Source organism: Bombina bombina, chromosome 6 (assembly GCF_027579735.1).
Source record: "Bombina bombina isolate aBomBom1 chromosome 6, aBomBom1.pri, whole genome shotgun sequence".
Lineage (NCBI taxonomy): Eukaryota > Metazoa > Chordata > Amphibia > Anura > Bombinatoridae > Bombina > Bombina bombina.
This window is the reverse complement of record NC_069504.1, coordinates 817,914,011-817,933,018: the sequence shown is the minus strand read 5'-3', so window position 1 is coordinate 817,933,018 and position 19,008 is coordinate 817,914,011. Positions and strand designations below refer to the sequence as shown.

Below are 19,008 nucleotides of genomic sequence, written 5' to 3'. Positions count from 1 at the left end.
TTCCCCCTGTTCAACAATCCCCCTAAGGAGATATTAACCCTTGATTCCATACAGATAAAAGGAGTAACACTGTGACCCTTTCTTCTTGCGTTATCATACATGAATAAAATATGAAACGATCTTACCAGAATCTACGCCGTGGAACAGGAACACGGCCCTTCAAGTGTGACAGATAGTAGCGTCGCTTCTGACATGGACTTGAGTGAAAAAAGCAGGCAGCGAAACTCGTCAACGCTGATTGCCTATGGAGCTGTTAATATGAGTCGGGATGGTTTCACAGAAAGACTCTCGCTGCATCTCCAGACTCCAACTTTCATCCATGCTCTCACTGAGAGGCTGACAGGACTACTTAAAACTCCAGTCCCATCTCCAAGAGTACTACCCTCCATAAGAGACTACTCATAAATCTTCTAACACTTCTCTGCCAACCTCCTGTGGCGAAAGGCAAAGAATGACTGGGGTTATGAGGAAGTGGGGGAGGTATTTAAGCCTTTGGCTGGGGTGTCTTTGCATCCTCCTGGTGGTCAGGTTCAGTATTTCCCACAAGTAAGGAATGCAGCTGTGGACTATTCCCATATTAAGATCGAAATAGCAATAAGAAACAAAACCTTCCAAGATAGTAATTTAATATCAACAGAATGCATTGGCTCAAATGGAGCCTGTGGCAAAACTTTAACAACAAGATTAAGGCTCCAAGGAGAAGCAACAGGTTTATACACAGGCCTGATTCTGACCAAGACCTGAACAAAAATTTGAACATCTGTCAGATCTGCCAGACGTTTGTGCAAAAGAATAGACAGTGCAGAAATCTGACCCTTCAGAGTACTGAATGAAACCTTTCTCCAGGCCCTCCTGAAGAAAAGCCAAAATTTGAGGAACCCTTACTCTGTTTCAAGAAAAACCCTTTAAATCACACCAGTGATGGTATTTACGCCATACCTTTTGGTAAATTCTGCGAGTAACCAGCTTACGAGCCTGAAGCATGGTATCTATGACATTGTCAGAGAAGCCACGTCTAGTCAAAACTAGGCGTTCAATCTCCAAGCAGTCAGTTTCAGAGAATCCAGATTTGGATGAAGGAAGGGACCCTGAAACAGAAGGTCCTTCCTCAAAGTTAACCTCCAAGGTGGAAGAGATGACACTGACACCAGATCCGCAAACCAGATCTTGCGAGGCTCTGCAGGAGCTATTAGAATAAGACACTCTCTCCTGCTTGATACAAGCAATTACTCGTGGAAGGAGAGCAAACGGAGGAAACAGGTATGCTAGATTTAAGTTCCAAGGAACCGCCAGATCGTATCTCTGACCTTGAAATGTACTTTGGAAGCTTGGCGTTTTGACGGGACGCCATCAGATCCAACTCGGAACCTGCACCTGAGAGTTATAATCATGAAAACCTCTGGGTGGAGAGCCCACTCTCCGGTATGAAAAGTCTGCCTGCTCAGAAAATCTGCCTCCCAGTTGTCCACCCCTGGGATGTGGGTGGCAGAGAGATGGCAATCGTGAGACTCCACCCACTAGAGAATGGGAGTCACCTCCTTCATTGCTAAGGAACACCGAGTTCCTCCCGGGTGGGTGATGTAAGCCACTGAGGTGATGTTGTCTGACTGGAATCTGATAAACCGAACCAAGGCTAGTTGAGGCCAAGCTATTAAGGCATTGAAGATTGCTCTCAACTCCAAGATGTTTATTGGAAGAGAAGACTCCGTCCTAACAGGCTGGTGTCCGTGGTCACAATCACCCAGGAAGGCCTCAGGAAGCATGTGCCCAGAGACAGATGGTCCTGTGAAATCCACCACGAAAGAGAGACTCTTGTTAGGGAGTCCAGATTTATCCTCTGCGAGAGATCTGAGTGGTGCCTGTTCCATTGACTGAGCATGCATAATTGCAGAGGTCTCAGATGGAACCGAGCAAAAGGAACGATTTCCATGGAGGCAACCATCAGACCAATCACCTTCATGCATTGACCCACTGATGGATGAATAGCAGACTGGAGAGAAAGGCACAAAGCATGAAGTTTGGATTTTCTGACATCCGTCAGAAAAATCTTCATAGACAGGGAATCTATAATTGTTGCTAAGAAACACACCCTTGTATCTGGTACAAGGGAACTTTTTCACGGATTCACTTTCCACCCGTGAGAACGTAGACTGGACAACAACATCTCTGTATGAGATCTTGCTAGATGAAAAGATGGCGCTTGAACTAAAATTTCGTCCAGATAAGGTGCCACAGCAATTCCCTGAGACCTGACCACTGCCAGAAGAGCCCCCAGAACCTTTGTGAAAATTCTGGGAGGTGTAGCAAGGCCAAAAGGAAGGGGAATAAACTGGAATTGTCCAGAAAGGCAAACCTCAGATACTGGTAATGATCCCTGTGAATGGGAACATGAAAATATGCGTCCTTCAGATTTATGGTCGTCATGAACTGACCCTCTTGTACCAAAGGAAGAATTGAACGGATGGTCTCCATTTTAAAGGACAAAACCCTGAGGAATTGGTTGAGACACTTTAGATCCAGTATGGGACAGAAAGTACCCTGCTTCTTGGGAACTACAAATAGATTTGAATAGAATCCTAGACCCTGTTCCTCGAGAGGAACTGGAACAATCACTCCCAGGGAAGATAGGACCTTTACACAGTTTAAGAAGGCCTCTCGCTTTATTTGGTCCGCAGATAACCTTGACAGTTGGAATCTGCCCCTGGGATGACAAGATTTGTCACTAAAATGAGGCACGAAAGGAAAAGAATATAAATTACTAGACTTGCGATCTATCCACTTTCCTTGCAACTGGTTGCCATATAGAAAATAATAAAGCCTTATATAAACATAATAAAGTGCCCCAAATAACGTATCAATGCGCTTAGTAAATAATTGAAAACACTGTTTCAAAAGTATTTTGTCAGCATAATAATCCCATTTAGATGCAGTGCCCCCAACAATGTAACACAACCACCTAGAAACAATCTTAGGATCTGTGTAATTGGGTTAGATACCAAACCATTGTGCTAACTTTACTTCTCAAAATGAAAAATCTACAGGGAGATTAACCCTTGGAGTGCTGGTACCTTCTAACCTAGAAGGGAAAGCACTTATATGTGGATGCTGCTGTCAGGCAGAAAATATCTTCCAAGGTGTGACAAATATCTCCACGTCTGTCAGGGACCTGTAGAAAAAGAAAAACAGGGTAACCAACCCTGGTTTTCCATAAAAGAGTAGCATTGTTGTTAGAAGTTAAGCAAAGACCACCTCGCCGCCTTCAAACTGCTAAAAGCCACCGTTACTCTTACTAAAGAGATTGACATGGACACAGCATAGCCCCAATCTTTGCTTGCAGGGAAAAGTACCCATTAAAGGATTAAAATCTTCAGACACCTTCGCCATCCTCCCATGATCAAGGCAAAGAGAATGACTGGGGGTTATGGGTAAGGGAAGTGAAACTTAACATCTCTGCTGGGGTGCTCTTTGCTGCCTCCTGCTGGCCAGGAGTGAATATCTCACTAGTAATTGGAATGATTCATGGACTCTCCATGCCATAGGAAAGAAAATGGTGCAACAGTGAGAAGTTTACAGGGACAGTATGTAAGTATCAAATCCTTACCTCCTACTGCTTCATATAAAAATATGGGTAGCAAACTGGAACTCAGGTGCCTCAGCAAACAGATTGCCTCCTGGGATTTTTTGCATAACACATACATGTTCTGGGAAGGAGAAGAAAAGAGAGACACACTGCTCCGTAAGATCCCCAGGCTATGACGAACAAGGTTCCACCTCTTTCCAGAGAATCCAACATCAAAACCACGTTGAAGAATTTCTTCCGTCAATAAAGTGAAATCAGAAATGAGTCTCGAGAAAGAGACGCCCTAGGATTGGAGATAAACCTTGTGTCACATGATATTGGCAACAAGCGTAGAATTGATAGAGTGTCCCAGGTTACTAAAAGCTTAGAGGAAAAAAGACAAGTGATGGTGACTGAGCGAAATGAAGGATGTTAGAAAGTAATGAAGGGTTTCGGAAATGTCAAAATTGAGCTTCTTAAAGAGATATTTGAATAATTACAAGGGGGCTTGGGAAATAGTTTAAAAAAGGAACATGAGAGATGGCACCAGGAGAGGCCTTAAATGGATATAAATTTACAAACCAAATTGTGCTGTGTTAGAGCAGTTTACTATTGCACTGTTGCTTGCATATAACTTTGCAAAAGGGTTAAACACATAGAAAGTCAGTTCATGCACAGCAATGCACTACTGGGAGCTAGATCAACACATATTGTGAGCCAATGACAAGAGGCATATGTGTGTAGCCACCAATCACCAGCTAGCACCCAGTAGTGCATTGCAGCTCCAAAACCACTGTTTTTTTAGACCTGTCCTGAGGCCTTCCAAACGGGTCATATTTAGAGGATATCTAAACAAGAGCACAGGTGAAACAATCATAAGCTCTCACCCAAGATCATCCTGGAAATGTGGCCTGTTAGGGAGGCCTGAGGACAGGTTTGAAAACCAGTGCCCTAAACCTACCTAGGTATGCTTTTCAACAAAGGATACTAAAAGAACAAAATCAATCTGATAATAGAAGTTACTTGAAAAGTCTATTAAAATTGCAGGTTCCATCTAAATCATAAAAGTTTAATTTTGAGTTTCATGTCCCTTTAAAATAGAATGTATTGGGGGGGGGGGGGAGCTAGCCTTTGTGGAGAGAGGACGTGCAGTGTGTGAGCTCCAGAGCAAACTTTACAAATTTTATTAAATCCACCACTTAAAAGTGACTTTTAATGCTCTCTGGAGCGAACCTTATGCTCTACTGAAGGGTGTTAAAACTGAAGAGGCAAAGAATTGAAAGCTATTCACACCGCTCCCTTTGTGTCAGAGAACAGCAGAGGCGATCTCACAGAAGCACCGCAGCCTGACCGGAACATACAGAGACCTCCACCCGGCTGATCGGGACACACAGAGGAGGTATTTACACGCTACGGAGCGGGTGAGTCAGACGCTTACTGGGACCCAAATTCCTTGAAAGATAAGCCCACCGGTAATACAGTTATAAAAAGGCGCGAAAGCACGCCATTACTAACCAGTGAAACCCGGAAGAGAAGGGGGGAGGCGGCCCTGGAGCGGGACATTATACAATAAACGAGAGCTTTGTCTCTATAACTAAAGAGGCACTAAAAGTTAACTCCACACACTTCGGCAACCTGCCTTTAAGATATAAGGAAACAGAGTGGGGAGACTTGTTAAAATCCAAAGGGTCCAAATATCACTTTGTTGGTTTACTGCACACGGAGGGGTGTTTTATTATTGCCGCTGCTCTGGAGCAGGACTATAAATAACAGAGCGCATTAGCACAATATAAGAGGAGAAGAAAGTGTATGCTAATCTAACTAAACAGAAGTCAAAACACTAACAGTAAGCAAAAATAACGCCATTGTTAGAACAAAACCACACAAATATTGGATACTGAGATTAGTCTATACAATTTAAAGCCTGACTGACACTCTAGCAATACCTGATTCTTGTGTACCTTTACACCCCACAATATAAAGAGGCCTCCTTCTAACACCCTCTCCCCTTCCCTTTCCTGCCAGCCCTGAGTGGTGGTGGGTCATACCCCCATACCCTTTCCCGAGATCATCCTGTGAGGATAACTGCCCTGGGGAGAGGGCAACCGCTGACTTACTCCACAACGGAGGCTACTTCTGAAATGGTACTACAGCATAGCCACTTGCGATAGAGTTACCATAACACAGTCTGAGCAGTACATATTGCAGCTCCTACCTGCCATTAACTGACCTATAGCCATTCCCTAAGAGTTGCATTCAGCCACAGAAGCGGAGACCATCTGAGGAAGAGAATGTAAATAACACTATGATTACTATAGGGGGAACGGGAAATTTAATCTCATAATGCCTACAACACCAATGTGAGTCTCAACATACAACGAGAAGAAAAAACATATCTTTGGTATATCCGAATAAAATGCCTGCCTAACTATACAATATACAACCAAGTCTGTATGATCAATACTTTTGAATAGGCTCACAGCTTATTCCTCTGGCAGCCCAATAATAAATAGCAACCCCATCTGCCAGCAATATAGATCTTCCCCCTGCGTTTTACATTTGTCCCAACCATCTCCACAACGCAGAATCATGGCCTCTAGAAGACCCATTAAAGGAGATAAAACAATTAAATCCACTCCTGTATCCACTTTCTTTAAAAACTCTCAAACAAATAAACAACAAACAGACACAGAAATGGAAGAAGAATCTGACATTGACTCTCAATTACTACCACAAGATCAAAGTCCACTAACAAAAGCTGATCTTAAAAATTTAGTATCCAAAAAGGACATTGCAGATAACTTTGAAAAACTGTGGGAGAAAATTGACTCAATTCACTCATCCGTCACCAATAGCCTCTCTGACATCAAATCCGACTTAATGGAAATGGGGAACAGGATTGAAACACTGGAGGACCAAAAAGATTCCATGGTAGATCAAATGGATGAAATGTCTCAGACCATGTCCTCTCAACAACAAATGATGGAAGAATTTCAAGACAAATTGGAGGATCGGGAAAACAGGAGCACAAGGAACAATATTCGCCTCAAAGGTGTTCCAGAAGAAGTGAGTCATGCAGAAATTCCAGCTTATCTCACCCAACTTTTCATGCAGATTACAAATTCCGCAGCTGATTATATCTACCATATAGAGAGGGCACACAGGGCCTTAAAAGCCAAACCCAAAATGGGTCTTACCCCAAGAGATATCATAATCAAACTAACCTTTTTTCAAGACAAAGAAAAAATCCTACAAGCAGCAAGGAAACATTCTACCTACAAATATCAAGGCAACGTGATACAATTTTACCAAGATCTTAGTGTTAGAACACTGCAAAGGAGAAGTGCCCTACGTCCTCTTACTACTCTACTCAGAAAACACCAGATCTCATACAGATGGGGATTTCCGTTTGCCTTGCACATCACAAAGGACTCTAAAACAATCACGCTTAAAGACCCAGAAGACATACCTGAAATCTGCAAAATTTTAGGCTTAGAGACACCTATAATCCCGACTACAGCGCAGAACCCAGAGAAAAATAAAGATCCAGACAGACAACCCGAATCATCCAAATGGCAATCTATAAACCACAAAAAACAAAAAATTAAGGAGACAAGAGGGAAAATTTCCTAGATGACAACAGATCCGTATTGGAGAACATAGATAAATGGACTCCATATCTTTCCTTTTTTCCCCTTTTTTTGGAATATGAGACTTGTAGAAGCTAATTGAAGGAACACACCACAAAGATAATTCTAGGTTACCTTTAACACATCTGAAATTACAGTTTAATGTCTCCTTTTCTGGAGACGTGGTCTTCCTCATGGACATTTCTTCTCAGAGACTCTCACCAATATATCATTATAGAATTTATACGGTGTTGTGGGACTGTTAGCTTCCCCCGAAGTATAATAATATAATATAATTTAATTCTTATCTTAATTTTTTTTTTTTTCCTAATTTATTCTGATGAAACTTCAAAGTTCACTTCCCAGAGGTCCCAATGTTGGGGACCCCAAATTGTTTTCTCCAATGTTATTAACACTATATTTCTTTTCTAGCTCCCTCCCCTTCCCCAGTGACGACACGACACGGTTCACCAATCATAACCCAGAGCACCTACAATCTACACCACTAGGTTTTCGATCCAGGGACCCACAGGTAAAGAATCTTCTGTTGCACCGATACACAGTAGACATACTTTCATGATCCCTAGAATAAAGATATTATCCCCTAATGTAAGGGGACTAAATACTGATATAAAAAGACGCATGGCAATGACACAGTACACCTCCCTGCATGCTAACATTTTATTTCTTCAAGAGACTCATCTACTTAAAGATAGAATCCCAAAATATTGGGCAAAATACTTCACTACCCACTATCACTCCACAGCAACAACTAAAAAACGGGGTACATCTATTCTCATACATTCCTCACTTAATTTCACACAAGAAGAGATAATTACAGACACCGAAGGGCGATATATAATAGTAAAAGGGAGAATTCTAGACTCAGAGATTACTCTTTGCAACATCTATGCACCAAACGAAAATCAACATAACTTCTTTCAACACATCTCATACCTACTCACACAATGGTCCCACACCAAAATATTTATAGCAGGGGACTTCAATATCACCATGATGCCTATTGAACCCAGGGAACCTAGATCCTTAACCAACTAACAAATTAGACACAATCGCATAGTTAAAGCAATACAGGAAACCTTACTACCTCACTCTCTGATAGACACATGGGCCACGTTATATGGTTCGACTAACGACACTACGTTCTACTCAGCACCACACAAGTCCTACATCAGACTAGATTATATATATGTAAGTCAGATATTACAGCCCCTCTTACATAGCTCACAGATCCATGCCTGTGTGTGGTCTGACCACTCGATCATCACTTTACAGCTGGAGGGTCTATGTGACCCCCACAGGAGTAAGACATGGACCTTTGATAGGTCGTGCATCAAAAACCCCCAGACGCATAACAATATACTTAAGCTCCTTACTGAATACTGGAACATTAATACTGATACAGCAACTAACCCAGGGATCACGTGGGCGGCCCACAAAGCAGTATTAAGGGGGATACTTATTAAAGAAAAAGCAACACAGACCAGGACATACAGACAACAATTAAAACAACTCCACACAGAAATTGAGGACTTAGAAAAAAAACATAGACTAACTAAAACAACGACCATTCAGAAAACTCTCCAATCCAAAAAATCAGCACTAGCCACTCTACTTCAATCACGAGCCACTAGGGCCAGCCAAAAACTACAAGCACAGTACTTTTTATTCGCAAATAAACCAGATAGATACATGGCACATAAAATCCAGGAACGTAATAGGGCCGCAGTAATCTCCTCAATTGAGACATCCACTAACTTAATGACATCACACCCTCAAGAAATAGTAGACACCTTTGCAGCATACTACGGGGACTTATATGACGGGAGAAAAGTTTTACATGATACAAGGACAGAGACACTCACCTCAACTTTTTTTAATCAAGACCTACTGCAAACCCTTTCAGAAGAGCAAAGGGAAACCCTGAATGCGCCTATATCATCCATAGAGGCACTGGGGGCTATTAGTGACCTCAAGCCAGGGAAGGCGGCGGGACCAGACGGGTTCCCTGGCGAATACTATAAGCTTTTTAAAACCGCGTTAATCCCGCATCTGGTTAAATTCTGTAACCATATTATGGAAGGGGAAGTTATCCCACCTGAACTGCTAGCTGCAAAAATAGTTGTAATCCCTAAGCCAGGAAAGGACCATAAAAAATGCCAAAATTATCGCCCGATATCCCTAATCAACCAAGACCTTAAAATATTTACTAAGATAATAGCGAACCGACTTAAACATATTATACCCCAACTAGTACACCCAGATCAGGTAGGCTTTATCAAAGGTAGGGAAGCCCCAGACAATATCCGCAAAGTAACTAATTTAGTTCAGACCCTAACAGACTCAAAAACTCCCTCTCTGCTCCTATCACTGGACGCGGAGAAGGCGTTTGATCGCATCGACTGGGAATATATGTTTCTAGTGTTACACAAAATGGGGTTTGAGGGGGCCATCGTGAAAGCATTGAGGGCTATATACTCCACACCGGGAGCTCAGGTCTCATCAGCGGGATATAAATCTAAACCCTTCCCAATTCGCAACGGGACCAGACAGGGGTGCCCTCTGTCTCCGTTACTATTTGCTCTATGTATAGAGCCTCTAGCCGCTAAAATTCGTTCACATACAGATATAACAGGAGTTAAGACGACTAAAATGGAATATAAAATGGCCCTATTTGCGGACGATATACTTCTGACCTTGACAAACCCCCTAATATCATTGCCCAACCTCCACCAAACATTAGAGACATTTTCTACTATTTCGGGATTTAAAATAAATGCAGAGAAATGTGAAGCCCTCCCCATAGCGATCCCCCAAAGGACACAAGAAGTGTTGGAGTCCAACTTCCAGTTTAAATGGATGAAGCACACCTTAAAATACCTAGGAGTTCATCTCCCCTCTTCCCCCTCACTGCTATACAAAGTTAACTATCCCCCACTATTCAAACAGATCAGAAAAGATCTATCAAAATGGAAAAATTACAAATTCTCATGGCTAGGTAGAGTGGCCTCGGTCAAGATGAATATTTTGCCAAGGATACTATATATGTTTAGAACCCTACCTATTAAATTGGTGAAAACAGACCTAGAGACCATACAAAAGGACATACTAGTGTATATCAGGGGAGACAAAACAAATAGAATAGCGAAATCAGTCTTATATAGACATAAAAACCTGGGAGGCATAGGTGTCCCTAACCTGTTAGAATACTATAATGCAGCCAGACTAGCACAGGACAGCCTTTTATTAAAGAGAAATAGGGAGACCATGTGGCCTACTTTAGAAGCAACTCTGGGAGGATGGGGCGAGACTGATGCTATACTTTGGGATCAAGAGAGAACACAAGCCCACAGGGAGACAGATGGACCTTACACTACAACCCTTACAGTAGCCACTTGGAAAAAAGCAAGATCGAAATTTAACCTACTTCCACAATACTCCAGATACATCCCGATAAGATATATCCTGCCGGATGAACTTAGGGCCCAACCACAGAAGTGGGAAAATAAGGGGTTATATAGAGTAGCAGACTTCCTGGAAGGTGGAGCTATACTTACATTCAACCAACTGCAGACAAAATTAAGCCCCTTTAAACTACACTGGTATTTATACCTACAGATACAATCCGCAATACAATCATATCTGAGACACCCTAGTGACAACCACACAACACCGTTAGAAACCATGTGTAAATCAGAAGACCGCACTAGACATACTATATCTATACTATATGTAGCTATACAGGCCTCACAAATCTCGACTAAAACCTCTACTATGCTAGCATGGGAGAGGGAACTACTCATTACTAAAGATATCAAAGAATGGGAAGCAATATTCCATGATGCAGACAAAGGACTGTTGAGTGTAGACCTAAAAGAAAATATCACTAAAACTATACACCGCTGGTATCTAACGCCCATAAGAACGGCTCATATGTGTGCGCAGGGAACCCCTCTGTGTTATAGAGGATGTGGACAAATAGGAACATACCGACATATGTGGTGGGACTGTAGAGAAATCTCAGGCATATGGAAATGTTTGTCCTCCTTCCTCAACCGACTCTTGAACGAAAACGTGGATCTAACAATCCAACAAGCTTTATTACACATACCCGTTAAGAGACTCAACAAACACATCAATACATTTATAAGGATATTATGTACAGTCACCCGGACACGTATAGCCAGACACTGGAAGATAGGCAGTCCGACATGGACAGAGATTTACAATAAAATCCAGTACACATACACTATGTACAACCTAGCATCCAACACCTTAGATAACAAAGAAATAGTCCAAGCGATATGGTACTATTGGATAGCGCAATGAGCAGCAACTACATAAAATCAATGAGAAAGATAACCTTAGGTGACCAATAGGAACATTAATATATATATAACTATTATAACACATACAACTAACAATGAAATAAGATGTCTCGTCACTTCTCATCCCTACCCCTTCCCCCCCCTCTGACCTCCTCTAACCAATCTTATTTAACCTTACCTTCTTTTGGAGTTATATTTCCTAAAAAGTTTAGATATACATAGACAGGGTGGTTTGGTTCAGAATCATTAGATTATCTTGGTAGGGCTCAGCAGAGTACGAACTTTCTTTCAGACATAAGAACTATATAATACCTTATCAATGATCATATGAAAATCGGAAGACAGAAATGAAACCTGAATATCATTGGTAACAAAAACCCTATGGATATGACCTCTGTTTTGTCTTTTTTTAACTGCTGGCCCTACATAGTCATAGTTATATAAATGTCAATAGAAATGATTAAGAAGTTATAAAGAATGTTAATTGTATCATTTATTATTTAGAAATGTTTCTGTGCAGACCTATACTCTGGAATCCATAATGATGGAGATCGATGCAGAGGAAGGTATTTCTGTAAATGTTTACTTTTTCTGAAAAAATAAATAAAAAATATTCAAACATAAAATAGAATGTATTGTACTTACCATTCTGTGTTTGTCCAGCACAAGAGCAGATATGATGGTTGAAGACATCACAGAAGAGCAAAAAACTGCATCTAAAAGACAGAACAGCAGGCTAAATGGGCACAGTTTAACACTCAACCTCCTTAAAGGGATAGTCTAGTCAAAATTAAACTTTCATGATTCAGCTAGAGCATGCAATTTTAAGCAACTTTTGAATTTACTCCTATTATCAATATTTATTTGAATGCAAACTTAGGAGCCGGCCCATTTTTGGTTCAGAAAATGGGTAGCACTTGCTTATTGGTGGCTACATTTAGAAACCAATCAGAAAGTGCTACCCAGGTGATGAACCAAAAATGGGACGGGTCCTATGCTTACATTCTTGCTTTTTCAAATAAAAATACCAAAAGAACGAAGAAAAATTGATAATAGGAGTAAATAATAAAGTTGCATAAAATTGCATGCTCTATCTGAATCGTGAAAGTTTAATTTTAACTAGACTATTCCTTTAAAGGGACATGATCATCTTTTTTAAACATGCATATGATATATCAGTCATGCATTGCAAAACATCTGCATACAATAAAAGTGTTTACATTTACAAGATGTTGGCATTACAGATGACTGTATAGATGAAATCCTTGAAAAAGAAAAAAGGGGTATGTTTATTTCATCACAATTACTTTGGATACGAATGAAAAAGATTCTACACTAACTTAACATAGTAGATAAGGTTGAAAAAAGACTGAAGTCCATCGAGTTCAACCTATACAAATCTAAAATACTTACAAAAAGCTCCAGTTAAGCTTAAATAACCCCATTAAAATGTGACCCATTTAATACTAGCAATCATATCCATGAATTTTGTTTATATACAGAAATTTATCCAGACTATTTTTAAATGTATCTATGGTATTGGCATTCACTACCTCCTTTGGTAATGAGTTCCACAATTTTATTGCTCTTACAGTGAAAAAACATTTCCGTTGCAGGAGATTAAATCTCCTTTCCTCCAACCTTAAATTATGACCTCTTGTCAGAACCAATTTTCTTGGAATAAAAAGAGCTTCTGCCATCTCTGTATATGGGCCTTGAATATATTTATATAAAGTAATCATGTCACCTCTCAAGCGCCTTTTTTCTAAAGAGAACAGACCCAGTTTGGCTAGCCTCTCCTCATAGGTTAATTTCTCCAATCCCCTTATTAGCTTTGTGGCCCTTCTCTGAACTTTTTCTAGTTCTGCAATATCTTTTTTAGCAATCGGTCCCCAGAACTGCACTCCAAACTCAAGGTGAGGTCTTACCAGGGCTTTATATAATGACAGAATTATGCTTTCCTCCCTTGAATCAATGACTCTTTTAATACATGCTAGTATCTTATTAGCCTTTGAAGCCGCTGCCCTGCATTGTGCACTCATCTTTAGCTTGTTATCTATTACTACTCCCAAGCAAATGTTTTGTAGAATAAAGCATGGTGTGGCAAACTGAATCACACCTAAAGAGACACTGAACCCAATTGTTTTCTTTCGGGATTCAGATAGAGCATACAATTTTAAGCAACTTTCTAATTTACTCCGATTATCAATTTTCCTTCGTTCTCTTGCTATCTTTATTTGAAAAAGAAAGTCCAGCACCTTGGACAGCACTTGTTTATTGGTGGATGAATTTATCCACCAATCAGCAAGAACAACCCAGTTTGTTCACCAATATTGGCCGGCATCTAAACTTACATTCTTGCTTTTCAAATAAAGATATCAAGAGAATGAAGAACATTTGCTAATAGGGGTAAATTAGAAATTTGCTTAAAATTGCATGCTCTATCTGAATCACAAAAGAAAAAAAAATTGGGTTCAGTGTCCCTTTAAGGGGATATTCCACTAAAAACTATTTATCATTTATATGAATAGTATAGTAAGTATTTGCACCTTTTAACCAATTTGCATCAAAAGAAAATAACTATCTGACAGTGAGCATTAGTAGGAACTACATAACAGTCAATCTTCAGAGGTAAATAATCATAAAAGTGTGAAAAATTAGTAAGAAATGTGCACTGTTAAAGGGACTTTTAAGTAGTAGAAATTATTATCTACTGTATTGCAACTGACCATGATACAAATTAAGGAAATATTAAATATATGAAGGAGCGCCCCAAGAGAGGCTTAAAGGGACAGTCTACACTTACAACAACCGCAATCCATCTGTTAGATAATGTCACAATGTATTTTGCTCACCCCTGCAACTGTATCGAGTCTTGTACACATCCCGAGTTATGCTCAATGAAAAGTTATAATATGACAGTTAGAAATGGCCGCTCCGATCCGCCCACCCAATACGTCACCCATTCTCTTATTTTCAATAGTCCAATAGAAAATTGCTCACCGATCAAAACCCTGTATCGCGCATTCATTGTTTTGCGCATGCGCAATGTCAGTGGGAACCAAGTATCCGGAACCAAAGTTTAGCTTTATTTTTTCACCGCTCTGAATTATCAGAAAGCGTTGCTATTGCTTACACGGAGGGACAGAAAACAGAGTTACTCTTTCTGTGTTTGCCGGGATAACAACTACAGACTTCCGGTTTCGAGCTGAAAAACAATGCGCATGCGTTTTCGAGTAGGATGACGTCACTGGTTTGTCTGTGCACGAGTGTTATAGGGAAGGAGAAGCACTCGATAAGACAGGAGGAGAAGCTATTGGGAGTTACACAGCCATGTTTAAATCATGGAATAAAAACTGCTTTTATGTAAAAGTTGGTAAGCACATAAACGAAAATACGAATGAAAGGTATCAATACAATTGTAAGCATGCGATCGTAACTATGGGCTAACGTTGTTTTCAGTGTAGACTGTCCCTTTAAGTATACTAGAGAAAGTAGAAATAAAGAATTACTAGATAATGGTGTCACAGATGTTATAAAACACTCATAGAACAAGTTAGTAGTATTGAAAAGTGTCCTAGCCTAAGAGAGGATAGAAACTGGAAAAAACCTCAAAGAAAAAAGAATGTACTAAGAAAATTGGATATAGCTTATATTGGCCCAGGTAAATATCTGTGTATAGATATAAAGTCTATAACAAGTGACAATAAAGTAACAATAAAGTGATGATATATTGTGTTAGATGAAATACAATGTCTAGGATGTGAGGGGAAGGTGTATCAATTGTATATAAATGGCGGTGATGCAATCTGACAGGGAAGGGGGAGGGTTGGATGTGTAAAAGGATATAATGTACTTTTAGAGAAAATGAAAAGTATATCCCATAAATACTTATTAATGCCGTGGGGTGGTATAGTCAAAAAAGTAAAGTTCAGTGGCGTGTAACGAACAATACTATACTAGAAGTATAATTGTGACACAATTATTCTATAGTTCTAAAGTGTTAACGGTAAAAAAATATTTATTATATAGCATTAATGTTGCAATAAAATTCAACAAAATAGAAACAGAATAGCAACCAACAAATTTAGGGCCAGATTATAAGTGGAGCACAAAATATCGCTTTCGCTAAAGCGATATTTGCGCTTCACTTAGTTATACCAGCGCGCACAAATGTGCACTGGTATTACAGGTGAGGTGCAGAGCGAAAACGATCTTGCGTTCGCATTGCAGGGAATTTTTGCACTCACAATAACGCGCTTCCATATGCTCCAATGGAAGCCTTACTCTCATGCCAAACGCCAAACTAGAGCAGCTAAGGGGGTAAGTCGCACAGCGATGGGCAGCAAATATATATGTATATGAATATATACATATATATTTACTGGCAACACACAGTTCCCATAGACCGCAATGTAAAGTCACTTTCAGTGCTGTTTTTTTTTTGTTTTGTTTTTTAACACCCCACACCCGCCACATTTTACTCCTAGAAACTGCTCTGTGCAGTATTTTTTTTATAATAAATAAATAAATAAATAAATAAATAAATAAATAAATAAAAGATCTGATCTCTGGTTAATTTTCTGAGCGCTAATTGCTACCACAAATTTGCGGTAGCAACAACCAGCCACTTGTAAAGGCTGGTAATATAATCGGGTGCGCAATAAATTAGTGCTCCACTTGTAATCTAGCCCTAAATGTTTTAAATCTTTTTTTTTTTTTTTTTTTTAAATATTTTTTATTGAGGATAAAAGCTTACAGATTTACAAATAGAAAGTGTAAGGCAAGAAGTAAAAACAAAAAAATTATACTTAACAAGAAGCCAAACCCTTCTCATTAAATACAGAGGGTAGTAACACAGAATGCAAACAATCAAATAAATCTTACAGAGTGTGTTAAGTTACTCATATCATAATACAGAGAAATATAAACATTATTATGCCCACATTAGCTATATAATCCTCTTTTCTATTTATAGAACTATAGATGATACAATAAAAATTAGGAGTGACCCCCAAATGGAAATATAAAGGCTTTTAGAAAAAACAGGTTCCCTCTTAAAGTAAACAATAGCTTCACGTGTACTTTTACCCTAAGGAAAGAGTAGAAAGAGGGGTTATAGGGGTCACTCAGTGATTATTGAATATATAGGGCCACTCTTGGACCCCTGCCGCATATATACATGGGAATGTAATCAATATGGACTAGGATATAACCTTGGTTGGGCAACTGTGAATAATAATTTTACAAACTAGGAAAGGAGGTCTGAGATTGGTCTTTCTAATCTAACGATATACCATCTTAGGGGATATGGATCTATAGATATACATATTCAAGATGGTATACAAATATCAGAGGAGTTGTACCACCTGTTTATTAACGCTTGTAAGGGCAGAGGGAGTAAATGAATGTAGACTATCAGTATACTTGGAAATAAGATGAAAGTTAGCACTAATTAATAAGTAAAAAACAGTAAGCAAGGAGTTCATGGGGTGGCACAAATGGGGGAATTATTACAAGCCTACCTCTGTGCATAATATCATATCATCCCAGACGGCTTGATTCTCTATAAGCTGTACGTAGCTAACTAGTAGTAAAAGCGGGATATAATCAAACGCATATTATTAACTTAAGAAAAAGTACAGACAAACTAGTATGGCCAACAGTAAGCATCTATAAACAGAGTGGAAACACTAAATATAAACCGGGACATAGCTAACAAGTAACATCCATCGAGATGTGAGAGTCAATAAATCAGTCCCGCCAAGTGAGTAATTGACTCCTAAATAACATATTATTAAGTTACCCCACTCCTGATCTGGGGCACAGAAACAATTTGAGTCCGCTCAGTTGGATCTCGAGTGCAGAGGTGATCTTGTAGCGTGACTCGTATTCTGCACCAAGGAGTCCCTCTATTGTAAGCGACCACTGCTCCAGTGTGGAACTCTGAGATTCACAGCGGGTGTAAGACAACAACTCGTTCAGGACGTCTCTTAACAGCTGGGAGTCAGGGCTTTGACCATACACCATTTCACTCATATGATCTCTCTCCTCATTTTGTCCTTGATTTAGGGTCTTGGAGCGGGTCTTAACGGTAGCCAGATCACCGGACATAACCCCATGTCTTGTCTTAGCGACCCCCTCACTCTCCTTCTGTACCGACCTGTCAGCTGCACCAAGTACTGCCATATTGCTTCCCCTGCCCCGGGAGGTTGTCGCCACTCTATCTACCTGGCACATTGTCTCCGCAGGTTCCATTAAATGGGTGTCTGGTGGCAGAGCCAATTTGCCCTCCGAAGGGAGCAGTAGCCTTGGTGTCGCGGTTTTACTCAGACTCCCCCATGTTAGATGTAAGGTCTCTGTAAAGCGCGAAATGTGGTCTTGAAATAAACAGTCCACCAACTTCAGCAGTTTTACGTGGTTCAACTCCATTAGGAAATTGAGGAGGGCGAATGAGGATCCAGGCCGATGTTAGGCCTCCGCTGCGTACCTCATAAGGTCTGGTCTGCAGGGTTGGAAAAAACTGTAAAATACTGCTCCATTAGAGGTAGACAGTACATTAGTACTTGAAGAAGCCTTGAATTTTAGTGCTGATGAGCGATAAACAGCGGAATTATCTGCCCAGATTCACAGCCATAGACAAAAAGCAGCCATTCTAGTCGGTGTTCGGACACGCCCCCCCCGTTTTAAATCTTTTAATACCTCTCATTTTGATAGAAACACTGCAATTTTCAGAATTACATTATAGAAAACACAAGCAAGATAAATATTGATAGTAAATTATAAATCTTTGCAATTATGCAGAACTAAACATTTAAAGGGACACGAAAACCAACATTTTTCTTTCATGGTTCTGATAGAGCATACCATTTTCCAATTTACGTCTATTATCAATTTCGCTTCATTCTCTTGGTATCCCATGTTGAATGAGCAGAAATTCATCACTGTGAGCTAGCTCATCAGGTTAACAACCAATCACCAAGCTTCCTCCCAGAGTTCCAGTAGTGCACTCAAAAAAAGATTACCAAGAGAATTAAGCAAATTAGATAATAGTAGTGAAATTGTTGTTTAAAACTGCATGCTCTATCAGAAGCATGGGGGGAAAAAAATTGGGTTTCATGTCCTTTAACCCCTTAATGACCACAGCACTTTTCCATTTTCTGTCCGTTTGGGACCAAGGCTATTTTTACATTTTTGCGGTGTTTGTGTTTAGCTGTAATTTTCCTCTTACTCATTTACTGTACCCACACATATTATATACCATTAAATGGACTTTCTAAAGATACCATTATTTTCATCATATCTTATAATTTACTATAAAAAAATTTAAAAAATATGAGGAAAAATTGAAAAAAAATACACTTTTTCTAACTTTGACCCCCAAAATCTGTTACACATCTACAACCACCAAAAAACACCTATGCTAAATAGTTTCTAAATTTTGTCCTGAGTTTAGAAATACCCAATGTTT

The 19,008-nt window shown here is 39.8% G+C and overlaps 1 protein-coding gene across 1 annotated transcript in view; it reads right to left on the bottom strand.

Annotated features, from left to right (window-relative positions):
• The window catches only part of GPAT2 (glycerol-3-phosphate acyltransferase 2, mitochondrial), a 744,505-nt gene that overhangs the window by 159,779 nt on the left and 565,718 nt on the right, over window positions 1-19,008 (bottom strand). Inside the window, exons 14-15 of the mRNA XM_053719460.1 lie at window positions 12,183-12,253; window positions 3,602-3,863 (exon numbers count right to left, since the gene is read on the bottom strand). Of these exons, the coding sequence (XP_053575435.1) occupies window positions 3,602-3,863; window positions 12,183-12,253 (333 nt within the window). The remainder of the gene's footprint in view (window positions 1-3,601; window positions 3,864-12,182; window positions 12,254-19,008) is intronic.